The sequence below is a fragment of the Callorhinus ursinus genome, unplaced genomic scaffold, assembly GCF_003265705.2.
Source record: "Callorhinus ursinus isolate GAN/ISIS: 27379988/994484 unplaced genomic scaffold, GSC_fseal_2.0 scaffold15, whole genome shotgun sequence".
NCBI lineage: Eukaryota > Metazoa > Chordata > Mammalia > Carnivora > Otariidae > Callorhinus > Callorhinus ursinus.
This window is the reverse complement of record NW_027397077.1, coordinates 38,520,175-38,537,493: the sequence shown is the minus strand read 5'-3', so window position 1 is coordinate 38,537,493 and position 17,319 is coordinate 38,520,175. Positions and strand designations below refer to the sequence as shown.

General features: G+C 52.2%; 1 protein-coding gene across 1 annotated transcript; it reads right to left on the bottom strand.

Moving 5' to 3' along the window:
• Window positions 1-1,065: 1,065 nt before the first annotated feature.
• CAV3 (caveolin 3) lies at window positions 1,066-12,936 on the bottom strand. The gene is made up of 2 exons (XM_025885457.2): window positions 12,575-12,936; window positions 1,066-1,821 (listed from the first exon to the last, which is right to left on the bottom strand). Exons 1-2 carry the CDS (start codon window positions 12,686-12,688, stop codon window positions 1,480-1,482), a joined length of 456 nt encoding a protein of 151 aa, XP_025741242.1. The 5' UTR covers window positions 12,689-12,936; the 3' UTR covers window positions 1,066-1,479.
• Window positions 12,937-17,319: the final 4,383 nt, after the last annotated feature.

The window sequence follows — 17,319 nt, the reverse complement described above, 5'->3', positions numbered from 1 at the left end:
TCCTCTGTGTTTGAAAATGGCATAATAAGATACTAGAAAAAGCAAAAATGAGTAAAATTTTAGGGCTGAGATGGACATTAGGGATCGCTTTATGGATGATAAAATTGAGACCAGAGAAGGCAGCTAGGAGGAGAGACAGGACTGGAACCGAGGCTGCCTGTGCCCTGTCTCCTTATCTACTCCACCAGACTGTTCCCCAACACCCCTTGGGCTCATGGCCAGGCATCAGTGAGCTGATGCCTCTGAAAACCTGCTGTGGAACCATCATTTTATGAGACTTAAATGGGTTTACATGGGGGGAAACAAAGGGCAAGTGGGATTGGGAGACACTGGCCTGAACACGTTTCTTCACTGCAGGACTTGTCAGAGCCTTTAATGTACTGATGTCTATTGAAAAATCTCTGAGAGAAATAGAGAGCATTTTCTAAACAAATGTAATCACAAAAGCCCCCCCCCCTCTTTTTTTTCTGAGGACTAAGTTCTGGATAACAATCTTGGGAAAAATATCTCTGAAGAATGTAAGATTGCTGGTTTTCGCCCCCCCAGTGGGGTTAGGTGAGGAGGAGGTGGGATATGCCCCTGCTATTGTTTTTTATGTCCATAGTGAGTCCACACATGCACAAATTGGACCTTATGCCCTCATCACATTTCTGAAGGCCGAAGGGGTGCATGTGCCAAGGGGCAGGGCCAGGGGCTTGGGGTCTGGTGAGCCAAAGGGGAGGTTCTGAGGGTTTTGAACTCAGGCCCTGCCCTCGGTGGTGCCCAGGGAGGGACTCCCGCCCCTTCCAGCCCAAGGGCCATTTTCTTCTGTTGGTGACCACTGGCTGGCCTGGAGCAACAGAACCCAATGGGAAATAATCTCCCAAGGAACATGGGGGAGCAGATAGCCAGCAAATAAGAAGAAGCCCAAGAGGAACCCAGCTCTGTTCTGGCTCTTGAATTTGGCCAAGAGGAGGGCCAACCATCTTGCCCCGCTTGTTTCTCAGGGCAGCAAACTGTATTTTTGGAGCTCATCGGGACACGTACCTACCTTCTGGACACACACAAAACACAGTGTTCCCCAAATGCAGCCGAAACCCTTTATTGGAGCCACCCTCCTAATGCCAAGAGTCACTGGTAGCTTTCCCAGGTGGCGTGCATGGACAGGTTGACCCCGGGTGGGGACTGAGTGCTGCTTTATGCCGTTACAGTACAGGTGAATGCAAAGACTTGCAGTAGCTGCCTCTTAGCAAATTCTCTTTCCTCCTGCCCGGTCGCAGGGGCATCGAAGTGGGGTAGGAGGCAGGCTGAAGGGCCACTGTGCTTCTGTGGCGGGGCTGTCTTTTCTTTCTGGCTTCCCTGAACTGTGTGCTTCCGTCTTGGGGGGAAATAGCAGTCCCTAAAGAGAAAGCGCTCGCCAGCAGGCCCGCCCAGAAGTACTGTGGGGCCAGCCTGGCCTGACTCTCCCTGCCCAGCCACCCACATCGCCCCCACCTGGCCTTACACTTCCTTCCGGAGCATCACTTTGATGTTGCTGCAAATCTGGCCCAGAGCGGCAAAGAGCGGGTTACAGAAGGTGCGGATGCAAAGGGAGTAGATGTGGCTGATGCACTGGATCTCGATCAGGTAGCTCTTAATGCACGGCACCACTGCCCAGATGTGGCAGAAGGAGATGCAGGCGAACAGGAAGCCCCAGAGCAGGGCCAGTGGGACTCCCAGCAGTGTGGACAGCAGGCGGTAGCACCAGTACTTGGAGACAGTGAAGGTGGTGTAGCTCACCTTCCACACGCCGTCGAAGCTGTAGGTGCCCACGGGCTCTGCGATCACATCTTCGAAATCCACCTGGGGGTGGGAAGGGCAATCTTTCGGTCACAACATCCACCCACTTCCTACGCTTCCGTGTGCCGGCGGCAGAACGCTCTGGAGGGCTGGTTGCACCTGCTGGCGGGGCAGCCCTGCCGGGAATCCTGACTCAGCACAGCCGGGGTGAGGCCTGACACTGCATTTCTGACAAGCTCCCAGGAGATGCCAGTGATGCCCGGGAGCAGCGAGGCACGGAGCTGGGCCCACGCCCTCATCTTATGGGTGGATAAACAGGCCCTGGGGAGTTGCGTGACTTCCTTAAAGCCACCAGGACATGTGAGGCATGGTTCTTAAATTCTGTGATTTTGTGATCCTAGAGAGTTGGATAGTCCTGGTCATCCTGGGGGTAAGGAGCAGACATCTAGCTAGGCTGGTCCCTGAAGGGAGCCAGGTGGAGGGAGGGGTGAGGGTTGGAGAAACATATTGGGCATGGCTAGGACCTCATGGGATGGACAGTGTGCGCCCTCAGGGTGATGCAGGTGCCTCCAGAAGGCCAAGGGCAAGCCCAGCGTGGCCAGAGTGAGGCGAGAGGGGCCTGGCCGGACAGTCACTGTGATGAGCAGTCTCTGAAGGCTTTTGTGCAGGGACTGGCTTGACTCGATCAGAGTTTTTTTTTTTTTTTTTTTATTGAGGTATAATTGATATATAACATTGTATTAGTCTCACCATAATGATTCGGTATTTGTATATTTGGGAAATGATCACCACACTAAGTGTAGTTAACACCCATCACCATACAGAGCTCTAATTTGTGTGTGTGGGTTGAGAACTTTTAGGATCTCCTCTCTTAGCACCTTTCATATATGCCGCACAGTATGGTGAAGCATAGCCACCATGCTCTAACTTACAGCCCCGGGACTCATTATTTTACCACTGGAGGTTTATTCCTTTTGACCCCCTTCGCTCACCACCCGCCCCGGCCTCCGGCAACCACCAGCCTGTTGTCGGCAATCTGATCTGGATTTTGCGTAGCTGGCTGGGCCGGTGGTGGTTGGGAGAGAGGACGCAGGTGGGGTCCAGTGGGGAGCTGTGGCAATATTCCAAGGTGGGACCCGCTGCCAGGCTGGTTTGGGGTAATGGCGGTGGGTTAGAGAGAGGCACACAGGTCTGAGAGCTATTTTAGGATCTGGTATGTGGTGAAGTGAGGGCCATGCCGTCCTGGCTTGTAAAGGTGTCTGGTGCCAAGTCAGGCTGAGCAGGCCCGAAGCACCTCACCCTAGTCCCACGGCGACCTCAGACTTTCCTCTCCCTGCTGCCTACCCCAGCCCACCTTGCAGCTAGAAGGAGCACGGGCGCTCAGAGAATCCGGTTCACACTTTCCACTGTGCTGAGGCCCCATTTGGAAAGTGGGAAAAAATAGTCAGTAAACTTGAAAAAAAAAAGAAATACTTTCAGCCAAGTCATTTTACTAAACTTTCTTGAGTCCCCATTATGCATTAAACACTATCATAGCTCATATGCGATGTCCTTCTGCATCCCTAAGCTTTAGCTGTCCTGTCTGTGAAATGGGGACATGATCATCTTTCATGCTCCTGGGCCATTTGAATAAAAGCTGGTTGAATGAAGTCTCAAACTCATCAGACTGAGGGTGGAGGGGTCACCTGTGGGGCCTGGGGGTGGGAGGCCAGAGCTTAAACATCAGTCTTCCATGCGATCCTCTCATCTGGGCACAGAATTACTATTCAAATTGCTTTTCATTACAAAATGACAGAGCCACATTGCAGAAAATTCAGGAAATAGTAAAAGGAAAACAGAAGCATCTCCAATTTGTATTTCTCTAGTACTAACGATGTCATTGCTTTGGTGCTTTTCTTTCCATGGTGACTTTTTTTTGGGGGGGGGGAGTGGACACAACCCAGTTGTATGTATAATGGCGAGTCCTGTTTTTGTCACATGAGCATATTCTGAGCTCCTGTGCCGCACCTCAGATCCCTGGACCCCCTGGAGACCGCAGAGGATGAGGTCTCACCCAGGGGCTGGTATGTTCATGGGGAGCAAAGTTGACAGCCTGGGATTTCAGGCTGCAGGTGATGTGAGCAGCTGACTCGGGGAGTCAGTAGGGCCTTCCAGGACCCCCTGTAAATCTCAGCCTCCAGCTCTCTCTGCTGGGATTCATTTAACCTCTTAAAGGGGGGCCTGGATGGAAGAGCGAGGCTGGAGGGAAGAATATAAATATGGTCCTCTTCTCAGAAAGATGGTACTTATTCCTGGAGGGCTTCTGGAGGTGGTAGCAGGCTGGGAATTTGGTGGACTGTGAGCTTTGGAGGCAGAGATGGAAAACGGGTGTGCTGGATATTTGGGAAAGAAGGCCCAAGTTGGTTGAGGAGCATCTCATGGCTTTGGACAGTGGATGGAAAGGACTGGCATTTTCTCTATTTGGTTATATACGGGGCAAAAATTCAGAGTTGTTGTTTCTCGGGGGAGCTTTCAAATCTCAGAAGCTGGGGAGGATAGGCCTGAGCGACCATTCCAACCCTGACCTAGGTCCACCCAGAATGATTATCGAGGTTCAGTTAGATCCCTAGGGCCTGGGTCCTGTCCATTGCGGCGTTCTGCCCTCTGTAGCCTGCCCCTCCTCCATCATGGTCCTGCCCCAGCCTCATGCCTCTTAGCACCCTGGCTGGCTTCTGGTGCATGGGGCAGCCCCAGGAACTTTGCCAGCGGGAGGAGATATTGTCCCAGCAGGCACTTCCTCCTTCCTTCGCTCTCCCACTCAGTGCCTGTGGCCTCCCTACCCTTCCTGTGGCTGTTCCTTAGGATGGTGCCTCCACTACTCACAGGTGACCCAGGCCTGCCTCCTCACCACACAAGAGGCAGACAGCCCAGAGGTGGGGGCAGGGCACAGAGGTCTGGTCCTCGTTGACCAGAGAGACGTGCCCCAAGGCAGGGCTCTTGGCGCCTTCCTTCCAGCCCCCCGCCCTGCTCCTCTGTAGCCCAGCCTGCTGTGTTCATTTAGCCTTGTGTATCCTGCCTTTCACCACATTTGATTATTTGTGTCTGGCCTCTGAGAGGTGGCAGCGTGGAAAAGAGCCCCGTCGAAAGTCACGTTCTGGAGACTGGAGTCCAGCTCTGCTGCTGACTGGCTCTGTAACTTTTTCTGAGCTTTTCTGTGCCTCAGGTTCGTGGATTCATCCCGTAAAGTTTGTTGGAGGATTCAGTAAGTTAAGACATCTAAATACTCAGAACAGTACCCGGCACAGAATACCGGATTAATCACCGGTATGCTCTTCAAGAGGATGGTAGAGCCCCAAAAGTGGCTTGGCACACCAGTGATGTGCTGCTCTGATGAGTGACTTTGGCAGATGACTTACACCTCTGAGCTTCACTTGCTCATCTGTAAAATGGGTTTGCTATTTCTTACAACCTTGTTATGAGGAATTGAAATAATTCATCATCTGTTCACCCCCCCCACCATCTATTCATCCGCCCATCCATCTCTCATCAGTCTGTCATCCATCCATCCATCCATCCACCCGCCCACCCGCCCATCCATGCATTGATCCATGGATCTATCCATCCACCCATAGATATCCATGCGTCCGTCCTTCTATCCATTCAAACACAGATTCATTCAGCACCCACTCTGTGCTAGGCATACCACCTCTTGGGCAATGCTCAGCATAGTACCTGGCACCTGGTAGGTGCTCAGTGACAGTAATTATGTGTTCAGTTGTTCTCACGTTCCTATGAAAATATATCTCAGAAAATCTGTCGACACCCCAGATCCTAAGTACAGTAACTCTGCAGCTTACCTAGTCATAATTGTGTGCACGTGCACGCACACCTCCACCTGCGCTAGTAAGATGGGTGCAGGGCTCTTTTCCCTCATTTTCTGTTTACGGTAATAATCTCACTCCCCGGGACCTCTCTGTTGTGTCTTTTAATTATTACTTCTTTGCAGAAGACGTCGTGCTGACATTTGAATTATTCCCTGTAACTGCCTTTGGGCACTGTGCATGGGGTGACTGCCCGTTTTCTGGGAATCAGAAAATGTGCTCTTGGGGGGATGGGCTGTGTGGGCAGGCCCAGCTGTTCCCCTCATTCGGGTTGAGCCTTGGGACGGCTTTGGTCACAGCGCCGACTTTGGGGAGGTATTTATAAGACCCGGCTCAGGGAGATCTTAGGCAGTCACGCCAGTGTATCAGAAGCACACAGTGACTTCATTTCTGAGTCCGTCTCTAAAGTGGAGGGGAGATGGCTTTTTCTGGGAGGGTGGTGGGGTGGGTGCCGGACCCATTGGCAGAACCTCAGGGCTTGGTGTGCAATTGGAGGGAGGGGAGGGGGTGGGAAGGGTGAGCGTGGCTGCCCATTCGGTGGGTGTCCCCTTCTCTGGCATATTTATTTTTGGAAGAGTGAGAGAGCCAGTTGATTAATTGGAACGAGACAGCACAGCCCCACAGGCTCCAAGAGGGTGGGGAAGGGTGCAGGGCAACAGGGCTGGGCTTTGCCGGAGGATTCGGGGGAGGCCAGCAGCCACCCCCGGTCAAAAATACCTCCCCAGATTCCTGTATGACTCAGTCCTTGGGCATCCTGGGCCCTGGACAATTCAGATAGAGCATCTGTGGGTGGGGAAACAGCTCTAGGCAGGAGGATGGACATCTGGTGCCAGTCTCTACTTGACCACTGAGTTGCTGTGTGATTTGGGGCATGGTGCTTTTCCTCTCTGGGCCTCCGGGGTTTTTTGTTTTGTTTTTGTTTTTGTTTTTGTTTTGTTTTTTGTTTTGTTTGTTTGTTTGTTTTTAAACTACACCAAGAGGATTGGGCCAAGAACCCTAGTGACTCAAAGTTCGATTTGGAGTCAGAACACCCAAGGGGAAGGTTTAGTTTTGCTGGTCTTAGTTTTCTTGCCTAGTACCTTGCTACTTAAAGGGTGGTCCAGAGCTGGTGCCCCTCTTCCCAACAAGGTATGGACAGAAGTTGAGAGTAAGCATTTAGAAATAGTCACAGAAATTTGAGCCGGTCATTGTATGTCTGGTAACTCTCATAATAATAAAAATTGGGGCTTACGTTGTAGATGCCTATTTTTCATTTCATTTCCCTAGTAATTCATTTCTATTGAATTTTGCCAAAGTATTGGTGTTCAACAAATTGAAATTATTATAATAAAACTGACCCTTTGCCTAGATAATTTGAGAAACATGGGTCGATAGAGTAGGAAGCTAAAATGGGGTGATAGCTGTAAAACAGCTGAAAAATGGCAAAGCTTTGCTTCTTGTGTTATGATTGGTAATAACAATAATAGAATTCTATATAATCTGGGGGAACCAAAGCAATGCTCACAATGTGTCCCTTGTAGGTGTTTTCTGGCCATGTATCTTATATTTGGTATCTTGCCAGCTTTTGGGTGGGGGGGGGTTAACCAGTCTCTAGAGATGACCCCCAATTAGTCATGGCCCTGAGCATTTAAGCCCTTGCCTCTTCCCATCCTGTACTGAGTCTGGGCTTGCCCTAGGACTCGCTTTAATCACCCCAGTGCGAGAGAAGGGATGCCGTGCCAGGTCCAGAACTAAGCCTCACAGGGGCCTGGAAGTTTCTGCCTTGGGAGTCCTGAGCTGCCATATACGCTGATGTAGAGACTGGTGGAGTTAGAAGTCCGTTACTATCCCCTGCTCTAGAGCCTGATGGAGAGGCCACCCGAGGGAGAGACCCAGCCATGCCAGCCTCCCAGCTGCGCCCTGCCTTCCACCCGTCCCCGTTGAGGCACCAGGCGTAGGAGGGAGCCAGCTCAGCAGAGGCCCCAGGTGGCTGCCACTGCTTGAGGGGCCACCAGTGGGAGCAGTGGAAGTGCCTAGCTGCACCCACAGAACTGTAGGAGACCGTCACAGGCTTGCTGCTTTACACTATTGAGTTTGGGGTGATTTGTGACCACAGCGATAGATAACCAACACAGTGTGTCTTGAGGGGAAAACTGGTAATAACTCGGGACTCCAGGTTTCTCTTCTACAGGACAAGGGGGACTCGTTTGTACTTGAAAGTGCAAAACACTCACCGGCGCTACCACATAGGAATTTCTGGTGGCAGAACCCAGAAATCTGCATTTTAACTTGCTCCCCCAGAAAGTGGACCACCTTTTGAAAAGCTAGATTAGTTAATACTTAGGTGTCCCCTAACACTAAATTATAAATACCTCAGTTGGTTAGTCCAGTGGAGGCCTTCTGAGAGATACCTGACAGGGGACCAGACATGTCCAAAAGGAAGAAACCGCCAACATGGAATGAGTGGCAGTTTGGATGGCCTCCCAAAACCCAGTCTCAACCTGCCCCTTCTGCTTTCTCCCACAAATTCTCTTTCAGATGCACTTAGTCCTGTCATTCTTTGGCAGGCAGAGTAGCGAAGAGGTTTCTTCTGTGTGTCAGCTCTGCCTCACCAATGGTCCGTGGCTTCGTGAAAGAGTGCTGGGATCCATTAGTAATGTCGGCCATGGACATAGGTTGAGGGGGTGGTAGCAGTAACTATCTCTCACACTTGCCAGTGCCACCCAACATCCTTCTCAATTGTATGGCTTTTGCTTATTTTGTTCCCTCTTCTTCAAAAGCCTTATTCACATTTTAATTTTTTCCCCATTTTTTTAATGCACCTGGGCTCCTGTCTCCCCATGAAGCTGGCTCCTGATTTTCCCAGGCGAGAGTAAGGTCTTCCTCCCTTAAACCCCGGGACACTTCATCAGGGCCTAAACTATGGTGTTTAGCACCTTCTCCCAGATACCCTCATTATTTGAGTCTCATCCTCTCTGTTAGTTTGGATTCCTCTCAAGAGGAAGTACCAGGTCGGTGTCCTCTTTCTGCAACGGGGTGTCCAGGTGGGCCCAAACCGGGAGCAGAGTTTGCCGAACTGGTGGCTACTGGGTCCTTTGGGTGTTTCTTAGCCTGAGCTGATAGGCAAAGGGTGCAGTTTGTGTGTTTTTCTAAGGGAGGAGGGTGTTTAGTGGCAGATGTAGCTGTAGGATGGGCTGGGGTCATGTCTGGCCCCCTGCCCTCTTTGACCTTGAGTGGCTGCGGGGAGAGAGGTTGGAGCCTGAAGGTGAGAGGGACCTGTGTGACACTTTGGGCTCAAGCATTCCCACTTTAGAATCTGAGTGCCTCAGTGTGGGTTAGGGAGACAGCCCCGAGCCCTCTCAGAAAGAATTCAGAGACCTTTGAGGTGGGGCTGCGGGTTTCTGAGCTGGGTCTGAAGGGAAGGCGGGAGAGCTTCTGGGGACTGCTGCTGCACCTTCACATCCCCCGGAGCCTGGCATGAGGGCTCATATGTGCTCATCCCCATCTCCTCTGAGACAACCCAGGACCTGGCACATAGTAGGCACTCAGGAAAAATTCATGGGATCCGTACTCTGGGAGTGGTGGTGACAGTCGGGGGAGGAGGGAACGGGGTGTGTTCTAATCCCTAGGAGCCTCCCCTTAGCCCAAGACCCAGCCCCGAACCTGGGGGACCACAGTTCAAGTCTGGCAGGCTGTGCAGGGCTCTCCCTCTGCCTTTGGCACCCATTTTCCAGCCCAGGTCCAAGGGCCATACCAGGCCTTGTTTGGGGAAGTTTGGGGAAGTTTTGACTGGAAAGTCAAAAGGGAGCGCCTCCAGTCTGCTGAGGGTCAAGTCCACAGACACCACGGGTCTCTCTCCTGCTCTGTGTCCTTGGCTTTTCTGTGTGAAACCTCAGCAGCTGCTGACAGAGGGGACAGGTCTCTCTCTGTGCCACCCAGCCTCTGTGGATGCCAGGACTCAGGCCAGAGAGGGAAAGGGATTTCCCTGGAGTCACACAGCGAGCCTGTGTCAGGGCTGGGACCAGAACTAGGGTCTCTGTAGCTCGGCCTTATTCCGGCATCTTTGTGTGTCTCCCATGCTAGCCCATGGGGAGCCCGTTAGCGCTGGTGAAACCACCCTGACAGGTCCCTCCTGAGCTTTCATCTCCGCCTCTGCCTTGTTCCTCTTTCTCTCCATCTCTCTCACCCTCTCACTTCCTTGTTCTGCCACCTCCCTCCATCTTGTCTTTGCCCCAGTTGATTAAAGAAGCCCAGGTGCCCCAGGCTCCCGTTCAGACAGGCCCCCTGCCTAGCCAGCTCTCCTGTCTCTTCCTTCCTTTTATCCCTTTCACAAGACCGTACACAAACCCCACGTTGGCTTTGACCTGTTTGTGCTATTTATCTGACTCCGTTCTATGATCCTTGTTCTGAATTTCAAAACTTTTTCATTTCTCAGTTATTCAACACAAAAGAAAGTCAAATAACTCCCCAAACCAGGGAACGTCCAATAAATACACCAAATAATCATCTGCTCTCAACAAGATTATCTGCAGGGCCTTTTGCTTAGCCATCGAGGGATGTTTTCCGGGGTTCCGGAGAGACCACTCTCAGCCCCTGGGGAGGCTGCCCCCGGCCCTCCCTCGGATTAGAACCTGGGCCTGGAGCCTGGAGCTGGCTGCCTCCGGGCTCGGTGGGGCCTGAGAGACTCTCTACGCTTGTCACCTGTTGTGGGTCTCGTTCAGAAGCCACATTCTCCCTTGGGGTCCTCTTCTCTGCCCCCCGCAGCCGGCTAGGGACCTCCTGAAGGGGAACCTGGTTGTACAAGCTGGCCCCCGGCTACCTTGTCCTGCCCTGCACGCTCCTCCAAGCTCCCACTCGGCTCACGCTTGTCACACCCTTGCTGTGCACCAGCGACTGTGTTAGGCACTTTCCAATCCCTTATTTCTTTTATTCCTCACGTTTTACTTTTATTTGCACAGCACTGCTCGGAGAGTCCTGTACCTGGCGGAGGTAAGTGATATTATGTTCATTTTACAGAGGGAAACTCAGGTCCTGAAAACCTATGTGGCTTGTCCAGGGTCGTCGCTTTTAGGTAGAAGAGAGTAAATTTGAAACCAGGCCTTTTAAAGCCAAGTTCGGGACTCTTTCCTCCAGACCACACTGCACAAACCACGACGAATACTATTTTACATTTATCTAGTAATTTCCCCCTTGCGGCACTTCTCACACTGGGCCATAAGTACCCTATTGGCACCATTAATGATAACAGATAAATACAGTAATAGCATCGTATGAGCTATGATGGGGAAATGCCCAGAGGGAAGTTGGAGCATGAAGAGGGAGCGACTGTCTGCCTGGAGGAGCTGAGGAAGGCTTCCTGGAGGAGGTGACATTTGAGTTGGCTCTTGAAAGTGGAGCAGGGCATTCACCGCAGGGAGGAGTGGGGGTGCTCCTGGTACAGGAGTATGTTCTGGTTGGTGTGGCCGGCTCCTGGCGTTGGAGCTGGAAGGCAGAAGAAGAAGGTTGGGGCCAGATCGTGTTGGGGCTTGAAAGCCATGGGGAGGAGTTAAAGTTTATTGGGCAGGGGAGGTATCCCACCGAGGGATGACAGCACAGGGGCTGTGCTTCTGAGCAAGCCCAGAGCCACACTGTCTGGTCCAGTGGCCACGAGCTCAAAGCTCAAAGCACTTGACCTATGACCAGGGCAACAGAAGAATTCTAAATCTTGTTTAATTTTAATTCAAATGTAAAAGATGATACTTAATTCTGAGATGGGAAAACTTTTAAAAAATATTTGGAACGATTTGGGCCTGTGACTCGATTTCAACTGTACATTTTATGAGATCTTAAGACAGAACAAGGATTTCTGATCCATGTGGAGGCTGAACTGACAGACAGCCTAAGTGTAAGCTACACGCTGGATTTCAAACATGAAAACAGACTGTAATCGTGCATGATAATTGTTTTTTATCAGTTACATGCTGAAATGATACTATTTTGGAAATATTGGGTTAAATCAAAAAATATCACAAAAATTAGTTTCACCTGTTTGTTTTTCCTCTTTAAAATTGTGGCTGCTTAGAGAATGTACAATGACATCAGGTGATTGTATAATGGGTTGCATTGTGTTTCTACTGGTAAGGGCTGATCTGTGATTCTGATGCATTTAGTAGGACCCAGGGAGCCCCAGGCACCTGCCCTTTTAACAGCCCTTCCAGTGACTCTGATGCTAGGGGTGGGCACCCTGCTTCCAGGAATTCTGCTGAAAGATCCCTGTGGCTACCGGGCAGAGGTTGGAGTGAGGGTGTGGGCCTGGAGGCGGCCAGGCTGCTAGTGGCATCCAGACGAGGAAAGAGGCTGACTCAGGCAGTGGCCATGGGGGAGACGCCCCAAAAGCTGGGTAACTGTCCTCTGAGCGCTGCCTTTCGGGAGCCCGGTACCCTCCGAGAGGCCTCTGCCCTGGCCTGGCAGCAGGACCGGGGGTCAAGTGGGGAGCTGGCATGAGCGCCAGGCATGGCCCCCACACCACGGACAGTGGACACGGGGCAGTGCTCTGGGGGAATTAATGCGTACTGGAAGCCACCCTCTGGGGATTAACCCCGCACCCACCGCGAAGACCGCAGAAATAACCCCTGGCGCAGAAAAGAGCCCAAGTTGGCCACCCATTGGTCTTCATCCTGGGACGAGGGCCAGGAGCTAATGGGAAGAGCCGCGGAGTCGTACGGAGGCACTTGCCTCTGTGAGTCGCCTCCCCACCCCACACCTGCGTCATGTATGTCCGGCTGAGGTTTTGCTCTTGTTTAGGCTAAACGTTCTTTGGGGGTGTACATGCTGGCTTTTGAGGGAGGATTTGGAGCAGACCAAGGAACAAGGCCTCTCGTCGGGGAAGCCGGTCGTGGTTGTGCATGGATCAGAGCCCTCCCCCGTCCTGTGCCCAGACGCTCTGCAGACCCGACACCCTCCGGGCAGCGGTGCCCAGGCAGGCCCACTGAGCCTACCTTCACTATGTCCTCGTTAATGTTCTTGGGGTCTCGGTTCACCAGGTCGATCTCCTTGCAGTGGATGTCCTTGACAATCTGGGCCTCCAGGTCTGTGTGCTCTTCAGCCATCATCGTGGAGCTGGGGGACCGTGGGAGGAGATCTGAGCCGTGTGGCCACTGGGGCTGAAAAGACTTGGGGCAGGGACACAGTTCAGTGTCCCCAGACTTGTGCCCCAGCCGGCTAAGCAGGCCCCACCCAGCATGCCCTCTGACAGCTGTCCCACATAACTTCAGCCTGTCTCTCGCTAACGCCTCTGTGGCAGGCCTCCAAGCTAAAATTAAGACTGGAGCTCTGCTGGAAGGCCCAGCGCTCCTTACAGGGGCCTCACCCGAGCGAGAGCAGAGGCTTTGGCATCTGTGGGCCACGGGGCGGCTGGGCTGGTGGTGCAGGCCCTGGGATTCTCCCCCTGCCATCAGCATGCGGGCAGCTCTGGGAGGGGAGGAGGGGTTGGCCTGCAGCTCGGCCTCTTGTGGGGCCAGGAGCTTTGGCACACCTCGCCTCTCCACCCGCCACGCTCCCACCTGGAGAATGCGGCCGCGCTAAAAACAATCAGGGGCTCTGCCTGCCCTCCCGGAGAGGAGGAAATGAGCTGGCATGTGGGAAGGGGCTTCGGGAACTGAAATGCTGTCTGGTAGGGGTTCTCACTGGAGTCGTTAGTACCTGGCCCTGCCGTTTGGTGGCCTGGAGCAAGGCTGAATCTTTCCCACTTCTGGGGTTTCCCCTGGAGGGGAGTTGATGGACTGTGCGGGGAGACAGAGAAGCAGACCACTGATGGGGCTGCCCACCCTCCCGTGCCTTCTTGATGCCACGTGGAGGGGACATGAATTCCACATTTATGCTGCCCTTTGCTCTGCCCCTAGTGACAGTCCCCGGGGTGCCCTGGGCCTCAGATGCTGCACGGGCGTCAGTGGGATGTTCCTCTCCAAGGTGTCTGCTCAGTTTTCCTGGGTCCTCAGGCATCTCTCCAGGCCTCCACTCCCTGAAGGATGAAGACTCTGAGTCCCCAGGTGCCAGGGTCTGTGCATCCATTCACCCATCATCCCACTCATTCATTCAGGATTTGCTAACAGCTGGGGACAAACAGACCAATCAGGCTCTGTTCCTGCCTGGAGGATCTCATAGTCTGTGGGGACAGATTGATTAAAAAATAAGTAATTATGATAGGGTGTGGCAAATGCTATAGCTCAGAGATATTTTACAAACAACTTACCTTAAGAGGTCCACAGGGGCTCTGACAGCTTATTCTGAGGGCATCAAGGAAGGCTTCCTAGAGGAGGTGGCTTTAGAGTTAGGTGTTGAAGGGCAAGCAGGAGTCCACTACCTAGAATATTTCAGGTGAAAAGACCATAGGTATCAGAGGACTCGTGTGAACTACGATGCTGAGAAGTGTGCAGTGGCCAGGGCCTGGTTGTCTGGTGGGGGTGAGGCAGGACATAAGGCTCAGCTTGGGCCTGGGTGGGAAGGATCCCAAATGTCATACTAAGTAGTATGGATTTTTTTTTTAAGATTTTATTTATGAGAGAGAGGAAGCATGGGGGGGGAGGGGCACAGGGAGAGGGGGAGGAGGAGCACAGGGAAAGGGAGAAGCAGGTTCCCCACCGAGCAGGGACAGCCTGACTTGGGGCTCCATCCCAGGACCCTGAGATCATGCCCTGAGCCGAAGGCAGATGCTTAACCATCTGCTTAACTGACTGAGCCACCCAGGCTCCCCCTAAAGAGTATGGATTTTACAGAGGTATTGGGAAGCCCTTGAAGACTTCAGTGAAGCAGAGGGGCTATTGGAATGATGTGTGAGGATGATCACTGGTGGTTAGAGCTGGGTGAGTCTGAGGCAGGAAGACAGTCAAAAAGCTCAAGGCAAAAAGCTGGGCTCTGTCAGTAATTGCACTTGGCTACTATCTAATAAAATTCAAAATACTTGTGGCTGGTGCAAGGTAGGGGCTACCCTCCCCCCCCCCCGCACATAATACAAATAGTTCAGAACTACTGTGGGAGCTCTATTATGTCATCAGCCTCCCAGACCTCCATCTTTCTGTTCTACTGTTCTTAATAGCCACCTCATAGGCACAAGGTGGCTGCCGCTCTTCCAGCCATCAGATGAAAGAGGAAAAGGGGGCAAGGGTGTACCAGGAAAAGGCATCTGCCAGCTAAGTCAGCTCCAATAGAAAACTTTCCCAGAAGTCCCACTTGACAAGTTTTGTTTGTCGTTGGCCATCCCTCTTGGCCAACGAGGCCAGGAAATGCTATCGCCCCCATAGTGTCACCTGGGATAAATGGTAGGCAACTAGCAAACTCTATTGCTAGCTCTCTTAGGAATTACCTATTTGTTTTTTCCTTCACCCCCCTGCCTGGGCCCCCAGGTCTTGGGAATATGGACCTTCTCCTGTGAAGAGTTGAGATGAAGGAAATGTTGCTGCCTGCGTTCACATGGGATACGGCAGGGATCTGAGCCTGACCTTGAGTTTTGTCCGCTGCAGGGCCAGATGTGTCTGGTCAGAAGCCGGGGCAGCTGGGGCAGTAGTCATTCACAAGGGTTGGAGGAGGAGCTGCCTGGAGGAGGCTCATCGTAAAGGACAAGCGGTGGTAACAGAGAATAGTAATGACTATGGACGACTGTGTTTTTCAAAGATGGCCACGTTTGTGCTCTTACAGGAGGACTGACTCTCTTCCGCTGAACGGGGTCTGTGCCCTTCCCCTTTAATCTGGGCGGGGGGTTAGATTATTCTGACCTACAGAGCATGGCAGCGCTGATGCTCTGTGACTTTTGGGCCAGGCCATAGGAAGGATACAGCTGCCTGGCTCTCGCCTCTCAGGACTCCTGCCCTTGGAAATCAGCTGGGGGCTGAGGAAGCCCGAAGAAGCCCACGTGGAGAGACCACGTGCGGAAGGGTCCAAGGCCCCCGGCTGGCCCGTGACACCAGCTGCCCGACGGGAGAGTGAGTGAGCCTTTGCACGAGGCCAATCCCTGGGCTTCATGTCACCCCTAAACCCCCGCGCCTTCCGGCTGAAGCCCGGATGTTGTGGGACAGACACGCTGCTCTGTGTCCTGTCTCAATATCTAAACCACAGAGGCCACGAACATCCCTTTTTGATGCCACTGAGTTTGAGGGTAGCTAGTTTACAGTCACAGGAACTAGCACAGTGAGTGCTCACTGCAGGAACAGCAGCTGCTTTGTTGAGGCTCACCACGCGCTGGTGCCTTGTGAAGGGACCCTTGGTGTGCCTGAGTTGTCCCCTTGGTCCTGTGAAAGGGTGGCCGCCTCGAGATGGCGGTCGATGCTGAGGAGGTTGTGGGGCAGCTAATACACATTTTGGGTGTCAGAGGAAGAAGATGCTGTGGCCTGAAGTGACCCGGGAGAAATCTCTGCCGGCGGGTGGCACTGCAGTGGGACCAGAAGGCTGAATAGAATTAGAGAGGCAGGGTGGGGAAGAGCCAGATGCCAAAGGCGGAAAAAGAGCTGTCTCTCATTTCATTCTGACGATCCTATTTCCAAAGGCGATGTAGTGGGAAGAGACTTAACTCAGGAACTGTTAGGAACTCAGGCCTGAGCTCTTCTCCTGGCCCCATCACTAACTGGTTTCGCGACCTCGTGTCAGCTCTTGACCTTCCCTGTGCCCACCTGTCCAATGTGGATGGCGATCCTCACCCGAGACTCTGTGCTTCACACACAGGGACAACACGAACAGGGCACCCACGGGCCCATATACTCACAGAGGAGACATTACGAAGCATTACGAAGAACATACTGGAAGACAAAGCTTTCGAGTCAGCCCTGGGGCGAAGCTCCTGACATGGGAGCACAGTAAAGGAGGCAGAGTGACTTTCCGAAGCCCATTTTGTGCCTGCGGTTTTGTGGAGGACGCTGCGTTCTTATTTTAAAGCCATTTTGTTGTTGTTGTTCGGCTTGCTCAGTGAGAGAGGGAAAAATCTTTGAAAATGGGCCATGCAGGAAGACATAAATCTGTGGAGTGTGAAAAGGGGAAGTAATAGGAAAGATGATATAGACCGACTCACCAGGAGAGTCACAGCATTACAGTCTGAAGACTCAATTAACTGTCAGTTTGAAGGCTGCATTAACCAGTAAGATTTATCACTTATGCAGAAGTCTCCAAAAGAGGTAAGGCGAGGATGCATAGAGAAGGAAATCTTTTTGTTTTTTGTTGGAGTTTTAGATCTAGGCAGAGGGCCTCTATTTTCTGTTTGCTACTTGCCTTTTGGAGTCTGCATTTAGAAGACACATCACAGCATTCCAGAGCTAGAAGAGGCTCTGTTTCTGCATTTTACAGATGAAGAGTGTTGGTTGCTGGAGGGGAGAGCCAAGGATTTGGAGACATAAGAAGAACTGGGAGTGATTGACCATCTGCCAATCAGCAGGCCACTCCCCTCCAAGCTTCAGTTTACTCCTCTATATAATGAGGATAAGGACACCATCCCCTCTTACCAGATTTTGGTATCTGATTCCTGCCAGAGATTTTGGAGGTTTTTAGAATGTTCTCCAAAAAGGGCAATGCAATCTCAGGATGCATTAATAAAGATATACCATCCAGAATGATGGAGGTGACTTATCTACTCAACTCTGCACTGGTCAGACCCTAGTGGGAGCCTGGTACATAGTGGGAGCCTTGGGCTCCATGCTCCAAGAGAGGTTTTGGGAAACTAGATCCCGTCTAGATAGGGTAAATAAGATGGTGCAAGAGCTAG